Below are 14,266 nucleotides of genomic sequence, written 5' to 3'. Positions count from 1 at the left end.
GTCCTCGACATTTTTCCTTTATATATTATTAATACATAAGTACAATCGTGCACTCCTCTTGCACGCGGACGACGTATAAATCTGTCCTTTTCTATATTGTTGGGTCTAGTTTTCCCAAGCGACCGAGCCCCGAGGGTAAAACTCCCTAGGGTCGGTATTGACTCTACTATGGAAGGAAAGTTATCTGTACACCTATTGTCGGCCACCCCGTTTACCTCCCCCTGGCCACCCGCTGAAGGACTTTCTTACGCATTTCACGCTTTGTTTTATTTTCCACGAGCTCTCCCGGTTTTAAGTCAGCAGTATTTGTTTGTTTCAATGTTGATTCCTTTAGGCACTTGTTGATATCAATCAAATTTATTTAGAAAACAATGTATAGAACAAAGAATCTCAGAAAACCTTTAAAATGTAATAAATAAGGGTTTACGTATTAATGTTTGTGAATAAAGTTACTCATGAGATAATCCTAAAGCAAAATTTAAAGGTGTGAACTATTCAAAGCTGCTTCAAAACAACGGTAAATGTTAAGTTTCCTCATTATTGTTTCGACAAAATAAAGATAACATAAAAGTAGTTGTCTGACAATAATCTGCCAATGTCGATCACATTTGTTCATATTAAAATTTCCCCGAAAAATAATTCGAGTTAGTAACCCGACCCGCCCCTACTAATACGATTTAAGGGCGGGCGCATACGGAGCGCTAATTTAGTAATGCGCGGTCACACGGCACGCGGCGGACACGCGTGCACGCAGCCACGATTTGTTCACTTAACTGACTTAGCGCAGACAAATATGTGTCCGGACAGATAAAAATGTCACTTATCCTTGATGAGTTTACGATATCATATTTCAAAGTGGATTTTTAATCTTCATAATCTAGGAAAAAATATAAACATAAAAAAGGATAATATTAAGTAAACGAAAATACCTTACAATAGCTTATTGGTATATTGGTATACAATAGGTGACCGTATTATTGATGCCTAGCGAGAGGATGTCCAGTAACCTGTAACAGTTCACTGGTAATTTCTGCTTACCCTTCTGAGCTACGGATAGGCTTGCACATTTATTATTTACCTGGTTACTGTAGCATTATAAAAATACTAATAGTAGACTTATCAGAATTCTTCTCTGAATATCAACTGATAAAAAGATGTGCATATCTCATTTCTTTTAAATTATAATTGTGTTTGTTGAATTAGTTAAAGCTGCGAGGGAATGTCATTCAGACGCGTGGCTACGACGTAGGCACGTGCGCTGCGTATGACGCTACTGTAGCGACTACGAAACGCCCTAGTTACAAGGCAATTGAACTAAGTTGTTGCCTATTTGTCATTAGTTCGTCCGACAAATATTTTAATACGATTATATATGTCAACTATTAAAAATATTAAACCACTAGCAGTTTCCAGTGACTTCGTACGCTCATTGTTAAAGAAAAAATAGTAAAATATAAAGGCATGTCTTCCAGGATAGTGTAGCTTCATAACAGTGTAAGAATTTTTTAAATGGGTTCAGTAATTTCGGAACCTGTTCAATAAAAATAAACAATCAAATTCCTCTTCATATAATAAGTTTTGATTGTTACAATTAAGTTCTTGGATACTATGTAAAGAATTCTAAAAATATAATGTGCCCTATTTCTCCCTTTATTTTAATCGAACTGATGTACGTAAACGAAGCTTCAAATTAAAGTAATATTAAGTTAAATAAAATAAGCATATATGCTTCAATACCCTTTAAGCTACTAGAAATTATCATAATTAATTTATATATACAAAAGAGAGCACTCGCAAAATGCTAGTTGCCTCTTTTTATGCTAATTCGTGTAATACAATCCCCATTCTTCGGCGGCACAATTAGGAGCAGCGATAAACCCATGCATTATCTAGTCACCGTTAACAATAGAAAATATTACCCTTGGAAGAGTACAAAAATAGTTAGTATAATATTACAGTTGGGGTCCGAACGTTAGCATGTGTGAAATCACAATGGTGCCCAAGTATTTGTGATGGTGTTTTTGTTTGGATCACTTGCATGATGGATGGGCAAAATCAGTTATGTAGAATCCTTGTTCGAATTTTCCAACCATACTAAAATTATTATTGTACTTACAAAATTATTTTTACCTTACAGTTTGTGTTTGTCATAATTATTTCGTATAATACGTTCAAAAGCATAAGGTACGAAAAAGAATAGCCTCTGAAATGAATCGTTAAAGAAATAATAATAATATTTAATCTACTGAGTTCTACCTGTGTGTCTACCCGTGTTCTTTCATTTGAGTTGTATTCGAAATACTGAATACTAGTTATTGCCCACGACTTCGTTCGTGCGGAATTAAGAAAATTCAGTAAGTATCCTATGTATTCTTCCAGACTATTTCTTACATCTATACGAAATTTCATCGAGATTCACGCAGCTGTATCGAGATACCTTCTAACAAATATCAATCCACCAAAATTATATTACTTTGTTAGGTAATGTGTATTTTATTTAAAAGGAATCAAATTAAACCAGTTTCAATTTAATATGTAGTAATTTAATTTGGTATTTTGTGATAGTTTTGTTTGTGAATGATTACAATTTACATGACTTACTTTAATATACAATTGTTTAAATATAACTACATACAACACATCCAGAGGAAATCCTCTGACCCGCTTTCCATATTGAAAATATTCAAGTAAATTGTTGCGTAAGTTTTTTTTCTCCTTTTTCTATTTCGTATACAGGATTCATTTCGTTGTATTACGTAGACAATTTCAAATACATTTTTATTTTGTAAACGATATGTTTCGATAGATATGATCGATTCTGATATTTACATTCGATGTTTTTAAGCAAAAAACGGAAATAATATTACTAATTATTCAAGTCAAAAGTTCGAGAATTCACGATTACATTAAAATTTACAAACTTCACTTACAATAAATATATCACAGACTTTACAAAAAAACAAAACATCGACATGAATTAACAGTATTATGAGATACTTTACACAATATTTATTTCGAAATCCTGAGCAGTTGAAGTTGAAACCGGGACTCGTTTATAAAAATCTACGCCATCTATCGATCTAGAAAATTAACTATAATTTAATCTTACAGTTTACAAAGTTCTAGTATGTACAAGAAAATTACAAAGTTATGTACATGTTTTACAATTGCCGCCCTTAAATACAATGAGCATTATCTATATACTCCCACCTCCAAATTTCCGAATAATATTAAAGAATTTATAACTACATATCATGCAAGAAAATTTAAATATTACAAATGGAGGTTTACAGACTATTATTTAAAAAAATACACAGATAAATTTCATTCGTTAATTGGTTACAGTACTTTCATCGTGACATTTTATTTATTACGAATTTTAAACGTAATTTTAATCTTCTAATTTAAAATATAATAAAAGTTACGATTGACTTTACACAAATAGTTGATACAAACATAAATAGGAAGGCACAAAAATTATTATAATAATTACTGGGTATTTTACTTGGAGGCTAATGGTGCTGTTTGTGCGTACTGTTGCGCGCTGCAAGTTGGCAAAGAGAATGGGTTGACACTGAACGGAGACGATACCAAACCGCCCATTCCTGTAACAAAGCAGAACGATGTCCATTATTGATGTTTACCGTAGTAAAATTTGTAAGAATAATCAGTTTAGTTTTATGCTAGCTGTTGAAATACTTGTCGTCTATCAAGACATGCGTTAAGTAGAATATTGTGGGTTTAGGTCGATGTGGTGGGAGGTGACTGAGGGTTAATTATAGTGCTTTTCCAGTTCTAATAATGCAAAGTTGGGAAAAGATGTGGTACTGAAATACGAAGACATGAGTGCCTGTTGGTATATTATTTAATATCGATATAAATGTAAACTCTGAAAATTTTAGTAAACAAAAAAGTAAAAAAAAAAATTAGAGCACTAACACTGCACTAAATGTTGGCAGCTATGTGTGGGTTCTGCTTTACAACCGCGAACGCGCTCCTTAGCTTGGCCTCTTTACACTGTTGCCCTTTCATAAGGCCGGGACTGCATTTTGTATGACTGTTTACTTGGAGTTCGTCCGAGCATTTCTCATTCCTTTCATCGAAACGGACGCTATCTTTCGAGTAATAAAAGTCATAGCTGTGGTCAGCTATTTGTCTATTCACACTGGGGTGGTAAGGTCCTAACGACACTGGGGTAGGAGAAAGATATAGGTTAACTTAAATAAGCATAGAGAAAAATATTGCATGAAGGGATCTGGAGGGAATATCAAAACGTAGGGAATTATAAAAAGTAAAGGGGTATGCAAGTCAATCAACACTTAGGCAAATTCACGTTGGAATTTTACGGACGAAGTTAGCAGTTCACACGTGAAATAGACATGTTACCGTACGAAGATTAAGCACTTAGTAATATGATATAATGAATCATGTGATGTGGACTTGCTTCCTATCGTCTACTATCTTTGACCTACGTGAGGTCAAGTTATCGCCGTACAGAAAATAAGAAAAAAAGGTAGTTACTATCTTGAGGTTATGTCAGCTTCTATAGTTACTCACGTGAGGTCGAGATCCTATCGTACTACCGATATAAGCACTGGTAATAGTTACTCACGTGAGGTGGAGTTGAAGAGCGAGGTAGGCGGCGCGTAGTGCTGCGCGTAATGCGGCGTAGCAGCGCCCGCGCAGTACCGCGGAGAAACAGAGCCGCCGCTGCGCGCGTACTCCTCTAAAAGAAAAAGCCTGGGGTCAACAACAAATTATGTTAGGACCACATGCGATATATATATTTTTATGTATATATTGTTAGTACATTATAATTGTAATGAGCAATAAATTATATTTCACAGATATTAACAAATTATACACAATCAAAAACATTACTGTAAAAAGACGATGATATCAAAATGTTTAACAAAAATACGTATGAAAACTTTCGCGATATCAAAACTAAATTAATTTTAATTGATTCGCAGCAGCATTGGGATCATACCTTCTGTCCACTGATGGGGGGTGGCGTCTTGAGCGTAGGTGTTAAAGGGTGCGGAAGGTGGCGGAGAACGCGGCAGCAGCTGATTGTTGCGCGGCATCGAGTATAAGGCCTCCGCCAGGTCTGCCGCTCGTTTCAGGATTATCTCCTATAGCAAACATACACTTGAAGTCATTGCGGGAATTGGAATTAAAGATTAAGGGCACCTCAGTATACATTTAGCGTGAGATATCTACACTAAAACTATTTTAAAAAAATGATTAAATCCAGTATTTTTTACTCAAATATATGCGTGTTATTCGTGAAAACCCTTTCAAATTGTCGCTTTTTACTAAACCTACATTCATGAAAAGATATTGCTATCTCAGAAAACGAGCAGGTCTTAGAAAAGATTTTGTAAGATGCCGATAACACCGTTCAGAGACTCCGCACTTATTAGACGGTATATTCCATACATTCTTTACGATAAAGCAACGCATCTTCTACGTAAATGTTATCAAAACTGGTACAATCAATAGATATATCTTAAAAAATATATAAAGCAACAAAAATTTGTATACCCTTATGGTTTTAAACATATATATTCATGAATCAGTCTGTATGCTTACCGTCTATAAGTACGCTATGTTACAAATACATGCTTGCATATTTTTAAAACCTACGGCTTATAAAATTTCTAAGCTTTTGTAATTTTTATACATATTAATGCATCTGAATGTACCTTTTGCGACTCCACCACTAGCGGGTGTTTAGAATGACATAGTAATTATTATATTTTTAATAATTAATTTTAAATTAGTTTGATGCATAATATGCATTAATTTGATATTCAGTTAAATTTATGAGCTGTTGTATAACATTTTCTCGTTTAGTCAAACTACTTACATTACTTTACATAAATCTTACTATGATGCCGCAATCGACTCTTACCTATTGCCTCGGGGCAGTTAATTAATTGTCTTACCTTCGGTAATTTCTCAGGGTCGCCTGGATGCCTTGGTATTAATTTCTGCAATCGTTGGAAACCGTAGTCGATCGTAGGCTCGTTGAGCGCTGCTATGCGGAACAGGAAAACAAAATCAATCATTACGCGAACAACTCTAACGATACCTAATTGACGGATTGTGTAACGAATACGCCAATAGGATTACTTGAGAAAACTCCAATGAGATTTTTGTATCAGAATACGTTTGATCTTACATATAATATATCTATATAATAAGATGGATGGTTCTATAATCTCTTTCACTAAATCATGAATACATCAGTTCTTGTTTTGTTTTCATACATGGATCCTTCATTGTTCAACTTTATATTAATATCTAATAGATTTGATAATACATTGTATGCAAACAACATTCTACTCACAAACATATACAAATCTGCCAGGCGCTCCCTTGCAGAACTGCTTACTCTTGTAAGAAAGGGTCACCTCGACGACACCGGGTATGTGTCGCGGTGGAGTCTGCACTCTTATCGCGTGTGATGTTATTAACTGATTAAAAAAACATTATTAATTATATAGAACCAAGTAATCCTTTGAGCTTTCTTATACAACGTACGTTGTTTTGTACGATTTAAGTTATGTGTGGTAGGATTTATAATTGTTTAGTTTCTTCAATCGTACATCTTGTTTTCATAAAGTAGCTATTCTTGAATTTTGCCAAAAGGTAAAATGAAAAAAAAAAAAAATTCTGTGTTTGCTTACCTCACTCCAAACTAACATTGTTCCAAACACAACTTGAAGTCCATCGAAGAAGTTGTCCCCTACTATGATGACAGTGGAGCCACCTGCGGTCCAGCCTTCGCTGGGCGATATCGCCTTGATACAAGGTGTTGCGACAGGCAGTGGCGGGTACAGACCTGCTGCGAGAAAAAAATCTCCATAAGTAAATTTTTGTAAAAGAGAATCTGACTATGTCCGGCAGTGAATAAATATAATGTTCATATTAAAACAAAGTGATCGTATAAGAGTTCCGTTTTTTTCCTTTCGAGGTACGGAACCCTAAAAAAACATCATGTTCCATATATATGTAATGATATACTATCATTATAACAACAAATACTTCATATTGTATTATCTAAATTTAAAAATTTTGGAATTTCGTTTTAAAAAAACAAATGGAGTAAATTTTAAAAGTGAATAATTTCTGAGATATTTCATTAAATATTCACTTAAAGACGACAAAGTTTTTAAACTGAAATAGTTTTAAATTTTTCCAAATTTGACATTATCAAGAAATTAACTTAAAACTTAACATGAAATGTTAAAAATAAATTTTACTGCAGCCATAGGCATTGCCATTAACTTCTACAGACAGCACACAAGTATTATAAATGACAATTTTATAACCAACTTAAAAACTTTAATAAACGAATAACTAAAACTAATTCCGTCCCGCTTGAACACTTATATTAGTAGATTTCCAGAAAAAGGACAATTGTGGACCGTAAAAGTTACAAAGTACCATTACAAAGGGAAGAAGCGATCGACGATGATAATTGAAAATGAATTTTAATGGCAAACAATAAAGTTGGAGATAGCATCAACGTTTAACGGTTGTTATGACATTATCGAAGTGTTAGGTCGCGGTGCAAGAAGGTTGTAGTGTGGGGGACACGCGCCTGAAGACAACGGGGGGAAGCTCAAATCTTGCGAACAAAACGACTCGGTAATAAAGACGAGAAAAGAAAGTGAATTTAAGGGGACGAAAGGAGATTACGCAGTCGGTTCCTTTTTAATTTGGCTAATAAAATATTTTTCGTCGTAGCATTTAATAGAAATATTTTTGGCGAAATAATATTTAATCTCATAAATTGGGTTCAGGGTATTATAAAGATCGGCGAAAAATGTTATATTGTTTTAAAAAATATTGGACCTCATTTACGGTTTGGACATAAGATTACAAGTTTTCGTGATGATATTATTTTTGGCTTAATACAATAAATTATAATTTGATTATTCTATCCTGCATTTATTCAAACCAATTTATTTCCAAAAAAAAACTGGACTCATTCTCGTGTCCAACCATTTGAAAGGAATAATCTCACACTAAATTATCCCTTTTCTGTTCTTACCCGCTCACACCCCCGGCCACCCTCGGGGTGCGAGAATGTCTACAGTGATTCCTTGCATACAAACGACACCATATAACGGACTATTATGACTCTCAGACATTTGTTACGAATCGACTATGACGTCATGCGATATAAAAATGTTTAATTTCATACACCCAATTGTATGAAAGGTGAAGAACACTGCTCAAGCTTATGTTACATAAGTAAATAGTATAATGAGCTTTATTCTTATTCCTTTTTATTTCAATTTAAGTAGGACCATATAAACTATGTTTATTGTGTGATCACCGCTTTGAACCGCAATGTATTCAAAAACACTGATCTGTAGAAGGTTATGCGATGTTTTTTCTTAAACAAGTGCATATTTACTTATACTTCTGGTACCATAAAATCATCGTCAAATTGTAATCGGTAAAAAGAAAAAAAGTCAGGTGAAAATACATTAAAGGTGGATGTGATGGAACATCAAAAATAACTGGCATATAAAATATGATGCAATAAAAAAGAAATAATAAAAAAAAACAAAACGTACAATGATTGTCTGGCGCGGCGTCAGTACCTTCAGACGGGTCGAGGCGCTTAGCGCGTCGGCCGTGCTTGCTGTTGTTATGCACGAACATGTTGTCCGATATGGCCAGCAGCGGACCGTCCACCATTACTTGCGTTGATATCACCACCTGTGAGATAAATCACTGTTAGATTCAATATAAAATAACTTACTTTTAGCATCGACTTCGTTCGTGCGGAATTAAAAAACAAACTTTATAAGTAACCTTCCAGACTATTTATAATATATATGCTAGATTCCAATTTTGTAACTTTCTTTTGTTTTCTTCCATAAGAAACACAACAAAGATTGAAATCGCTTAAGCAGTGAAAAAAGAAATTTGAGTGTAACTAAATATATAATCTGTTTCTCAGTGTGAATATCATTTTATTTACAAAAACATCTTGTCTTGTTTGTTACCTACAACGACATCTAACATTCTTATATTATAATACTATGCATGATTTTCATCTAAACGAAGTTCAACATCAAGAAAAAAAGTTGAGTCAACGAAAATAAAACCCCGATACCGCACATAACCGCGACGTTCTCTCACACAATGAGGGCATACACACACATACGTACAGCAAGGGAATCGAAAGGGAGAGTCCCTAGGGAGGAGCCAATGTCTCAGGACCGTATGAAATGGACGTAAGTGTTCCAATAGGTATGCAAGGAAATGCATTGAATGTGTGCACTTCGCATATTTTGACATAGACTTTGTTTCGCAGGAACTTTTGACATTTAAAAACATTGTAGTAACAAAAACGCTTTTTTTAACACATCAGAACTGTATTTAACCTTGTACAATTTCTTTTTAAACTTTATATTAAAACAGGTTTAATTGTAACTTAAGAGTATTTTTATAACTTACCAAGTTACAATGTCTGTCTTAGGTGTTACTTAAATAAGTTTAACGATCAAAGCAAATCGAAATAATAATGAAAAGAATTAAAATTTACACTAGAACCGATGGGAGACTGCATAACTTCGATTCCAAAGAGCCACCACAAACGTGTTATGTATTATACCCATATATTCTTACCCTTGAAACAGGGAACGACCACTGAATTATTCAATGACACACAGAAAGCCCAAATATAGACATAGCTTTACACACCGGCGGAACTGTTTATAGAAATATAAGCTATATGTATATACATATAAGCACTATATTTGTTTAAAGTTTGTAATAGTACCACGTAAGACAAATATGTCTTAGCCAACTGTGGAAGCAAATTTGTACTCATAAGTAGACTTAAGTGTGACTGCACCTTTAATGTCAACCGCGTTAGGGCTGCCTCTAATTAATTTATGTAAGTTTGTGAAAGTTTTGTTTAACTATGAAATACAGTACAACATTATGTATCCTCAATTATAATAAAGGTGTTTAAAATGCCTTGAGATAAATGATAATTTATTCAAACATTGCATTTTGTCAAAAATATCATTCAGTTGCAATTATTTTACTCAGACTAAGCTTATTCATAAAGGAAGCTTGGTTTGTAAGTGTCTTGACATTTTTTCTATCTTTATTCAAAGTATATCAATAACTAATAAACGTTTAAAAATAATATACATTTTAGTTTTAGTTCACAAACTTTACTAACTTCTCTAAAACAAATCGTTTTAGTCATCACAATATATTATAAAAATCAAAATCTTATCTTTAAAATCTAAAGAAATGTAAGTAGGTAAGGCTGCGTAAATAAATTTAATTTCATCCCTCTTCTAAATTGGAGGCGTTTCAAATATTCAAGAGTCATGAACGCAACCCTTCTTCAGCGAGGGCGATACCACTGTCTGTGTGGTACAATTCATAAGTGAACAAATCAAATATATAGTCACTAATAACAAATAAACTTGAATCTGATGAAATAACATGAATCCAAAGGAATAATGCGACATCAAACAAAAATTAAATATTCTGATATAATAATATCACATTTTTGTCCAAAAATTTTCAAATTATAAATATCCAATATTTGTAAATCAGTAGAAAAATTATCATATAATTTTATGTATGTTTTATTCTTATTGCTAGGTTTGATTTAACTGAAGTAATAAGAAATATTCTATTATAACTATACAAACAATTCCGTAGATTGTATTTCAGGTTTCCGCTATCGCTTGTGTCTTATACGATTATCGGAAACGGTACAGACGGAGCGTGCAGGCTGCAAGGTAATTTTTCCTCGAGTCTAGTAAACAAGAGACCATTTACCTGTCGACAGCAGGAATAATTACGACCGGACCTTGAGATGAGATAGTTACTGCTGAAGCGTGTTTTCATCCCCGCTAAGAATTTACTCCTTTGTTTTTATTTCAGTACGAAATAATTCTGTTTTAATTTACGCAAAACTGGTTGGGCTAGCAAGTCAACGACCTTTTGAGAGACGAAATTTAACTATTGTAATCGTAAACGAGATAAAGATATAAAATAGCATTATTCAGTTCGGAGCAGTTTAACATATTATCTTGTAATTACTATTATCTGTAATTTATTTTAAGGGTCAGTCGCATAGTGATAAATATTAAAGAGAGACAGCACGAAGAAGGGTAAAAAGTCTAAGCAGCTAATTTCGTAATTTAGTAGAACTTTTAGTGCTAAATCGAGGCTATTATAATTATTTAAGTAATGGCCACTTTAATACTTTGTTATTCTTGTGAAAACATTTCGAACCAACAAAGTTTTTCTTTTGTAAATGTTTACTTACTTGAAATCTTCTCATATCTCGAGGGTTGCCGGCGTTTTTCAAACAATTCTGATTGCATTTCAGAAAGAATTTTAGAAAAAATCTGAAACAATGACAAAACATCTTATTATTTTGCAACATAAGACAAAATATGATTTTAATGAATTGTCCATGATAATTTATTTATATTGGAAGCTTTTAGTATACAAAATTATTTACTGTCTAGATCACTTATTTTATAATAACAACAACTCTCTTATTAACATTGGCTCAATAGCTGTCGGTTTATTATACACAAGCTGACGTCCGCATCTCTGTCCGCGCTAACAATAAATAGTAGCTCTTCCAGGCTTTGTTCTATATCCATACCAAATTTCATCATGATACATGTAGCGTTTTGGAGATAACTAATAACAAACTTTATCCGTCTATATAAACATTTGCGTTTATAATATTGTTGGTTTTCATTCATGTCTGCTCCAAAGTGATAAAATGATAAATCGCGATGTCTATTATTTATTTGTGGGCGACACTCGTAACCCAAAGTTTGACATTAACGACAGCTGTTTCCACTTCAAAGGCCACGACATAAACAGAGGCAATAACGTATTAATTTGTTTCTCGTGTTCACTAATTTGTTCTTCCCACCTTTCCGGTCCGATTTTTTGTTCCGAGTATCGAAGTCAAATGCATGTGAATATTGGAAAGATTTTTGTCGTTCACAATTTTTTCTTTGTTAAAATGCATGACGTAAAATCACGACAGTTTATACTATATTTGTTTTAATTACGCTATTATGGTTTTAAGATTTTTTATATCAAATGTCACAATTGTATATCACAAAACTTCTAGATCGAAACATTACAGACTATGAAATCTGCTTATACACAATTGTTTATATTGTGCTATCATGTGAGATAACTGTGTCGTACCAAATTATCCCTTATGTTTACGACTTAAAGCTTATAAGGGTTGTAAAGATAAAGTTGTTGATGCGTAGCGGAGAGCGTGCGATCAGGCGGCCGATCACGATGAATGCTTTAGCAGAAATATTTTACATGGCCCCCGGCAAAGCCAGAGCCACGCCGAATATTGTTGTGCCAACAGTCAAGTATATATATAGAGTGGATAATACACCCTCTACGTTTACTTTAATTAAATCTTGTGTATTACAAGATTGTACTCTTACAATTTAATCTGCTTATTCCGTTTTGTTACTAATGAATACGTTACTACTATTCTCTAGATATAAACTTACTCCATATCTAGATAACTGTAAATCGAATTAGTCAAAAACGGTTCAAATATTACCGTTACTGTTGACTTCTAAAACCAAATTCTCTGTATAAAACATATTGTCATCCCTGTCATTATCTATGACAAAACAGAGATGACCAATTACAATTGTTAAATGACAAGTCGCCTCGAAATCACAAAATAACAAGAATTAAAAGTAAGTATACAGCTCTAAAGATTCACAATATGAGTGTGTTGTAGGTGGCGCATAGCTCGAACGTATTCGAGGTCTGGGCGCCCGCGGCGTCGCACATCTGTTCCCGCATTATTTATGTTTAACACCTTATGTCACAATATCGCGAGTTAGGAGTTTACGGCTGTCAAGCGACACCGAGCCTCGTCGAGCTATGGATGGAGATTTTATTTTAGTCACAGCCGCAGAAAGAAATGTGCCCAAATTACCTTTCGTTTATCATTCGCGAAGTAGAGTCAATACATTTGACATTTAAAAATAGAACTTACGATGTATATATAGACTTCAAACTGTGGGTTTCCATTGCTGAAAGACTTGTATAAAAACATATTGCTATCCTTTCATTCTCATTGAAGGCAACAGATAATAATATATTTCTTAAGAGTGTTTGGATTTCGTTGTATCTTGTCTCATATACGACAATGAGTAACGATCTTTCCTTTGACTAGGATCACCTGACCTGTCTGAGTCCTTGAACTTGAAAACTTCGGTATATAGACAAGAGATCTTACTAATATTAAGTTTAAGTAAATATATAGTTTAGATGGATGGATGTTTGTTCGAAGGCATATCTCTGGAACGGCTCTACGAATCTTGATGAAATTTAGCACAGATGTAGCACGTAGTTTGGAAAAACGCATAGGCTTCTTATTAAGTTTTATTTTATTCCGCGCAGAATCACGGGTGATAGTTCACTATAAAATATCCACATTTACACACACAAAGCTAAGAACATTTAACTTGTGAATCTCGGTGACATTTACAATGGAGCTCAAGATCCGACAGGCGTTAATTTATCTGAGCAGCGTCGCGATTTACGATTCCGAATGATGCCTTATGTTCGCTGAGTGCTGTCGGTAATAACTCTGATGGCTTAATAGCTCTCTTACATTCATTAACGGCTCACACAATTTTATTTGCACGATTATGTAAATGCGTGTTATATATCTATTGCTCTGTGGTTGATTTATTTCATTAGACGTAAAATCAAAAAAGTTTTAATGGCAGAATTTTTAGTATATAGCCTGAATGAATTTACTTTTTACTATGTAAACAGAAGTAGCGATTTCATTTATATTATAAGGTGGCAAACGAACAACTAATCACCTGATTCGCTGAAGTAGCGAAGCTCCCGCTGTCTTTTCAACCATTTTCCATTTAAAAGTCGTGACAGAAAACAACAAAACGTAGCCATTTCAAGTGAAAATCACCGAAATCAAACGGAACCAAATAAAAAATCTACCTACAACTAGGAATATTTACCTATCACATCACGAACAGAAAGGAAACTCTGTATTTTCGTCGTAAAAACTACCCCCGCTTTTCATCCCTTGCCCGCGTATATAATATAGCCCCAGTTCGGTAGGGCTTATCAATAGATTTTGTATACGTAAAGTTACATGCTTTTAAGCATTTTGGGATTTATTTGAATCGTTATATTAAAGTTAGAGTGACCATTAAAGAAGTTT

At 33.8% G+C, this 14,266-nt stretch overlaps 1 protein-coding gene across 4 annotated transcripts in view; it reads right to left on the bottom strand.

Moving 5' to 3' along the window:
• Positions 1 to 3,273: 3,273 nt before the first annotated feature.
• The window catches only part of kn (EBF transcription factor knot), a 42,131-nt gene continuing 31,138 nt past the window's right edge, over positions 3,274 to 14,266 (bottom strand). For 2 of the 4 annotated variants that reach the window (XM_013317826.1, XM_013317824.1), the window contains exons 8-15: positions 11,330 to 11,411; positions 8,598 to 8,742; positions 6,696 to 6,853; positions 6,356 to 6,482; positions 5,952 to 6,040; positions 4,991 to 5,135; positions 4,613 to 4,726; positions 3,274 to 3,605 (exon numbers count right to left, since the gene is read on the bottom strand). In XM_013317826.1, the coding sequence (XP_013173280.1) occupies positions 3,502 to 3,605; positions 4,613 to 4,726; positions 4,991 to 5,135; positions 5,952 to 6,040; positions 6,356 to 6,482; positions 6,696 to 6,853; positions 8,598 to 8,742; positions 11,330 to 11,411 (964 nt within the window). In that variant the 3' untranslated portion in view covers positions 3,274 to 3,501. Of the gene's footprint in view, positions 3,606 to 4,612; positions 4,741 to 4,990; positions 5,136 to 5,951; positions 6,044 to 6,355; positions 6,483 to 6,695; positions 6,854 to 8,597; positions 8,743 to 11,329; positions 11,412 to 14,266 lie in introns of those variants that run through there. The other 2 variants (XM_013317823.1, XM_013317825.1) reach the window with 2 other exon arrangements.

The sequence above is a fragment of the Papilio xuthus genome, unplaced genomic scaffold, assembly GCF_000836235.2.
Source record: "Papilio xuthus unplaced genomic scaffold, Pxut_1.1 DF826933.1, whole genome shotgun sequence".
Lineage (NCBI taxonomy): Eukaryota > Metazoa > Arthropoda > Insecta > Lepidoptera > Papilionidae > Papilio > Papilio xuthus.
This window is presented reverse-complemented; position numbering and strand designations above follow the sequence as displayed.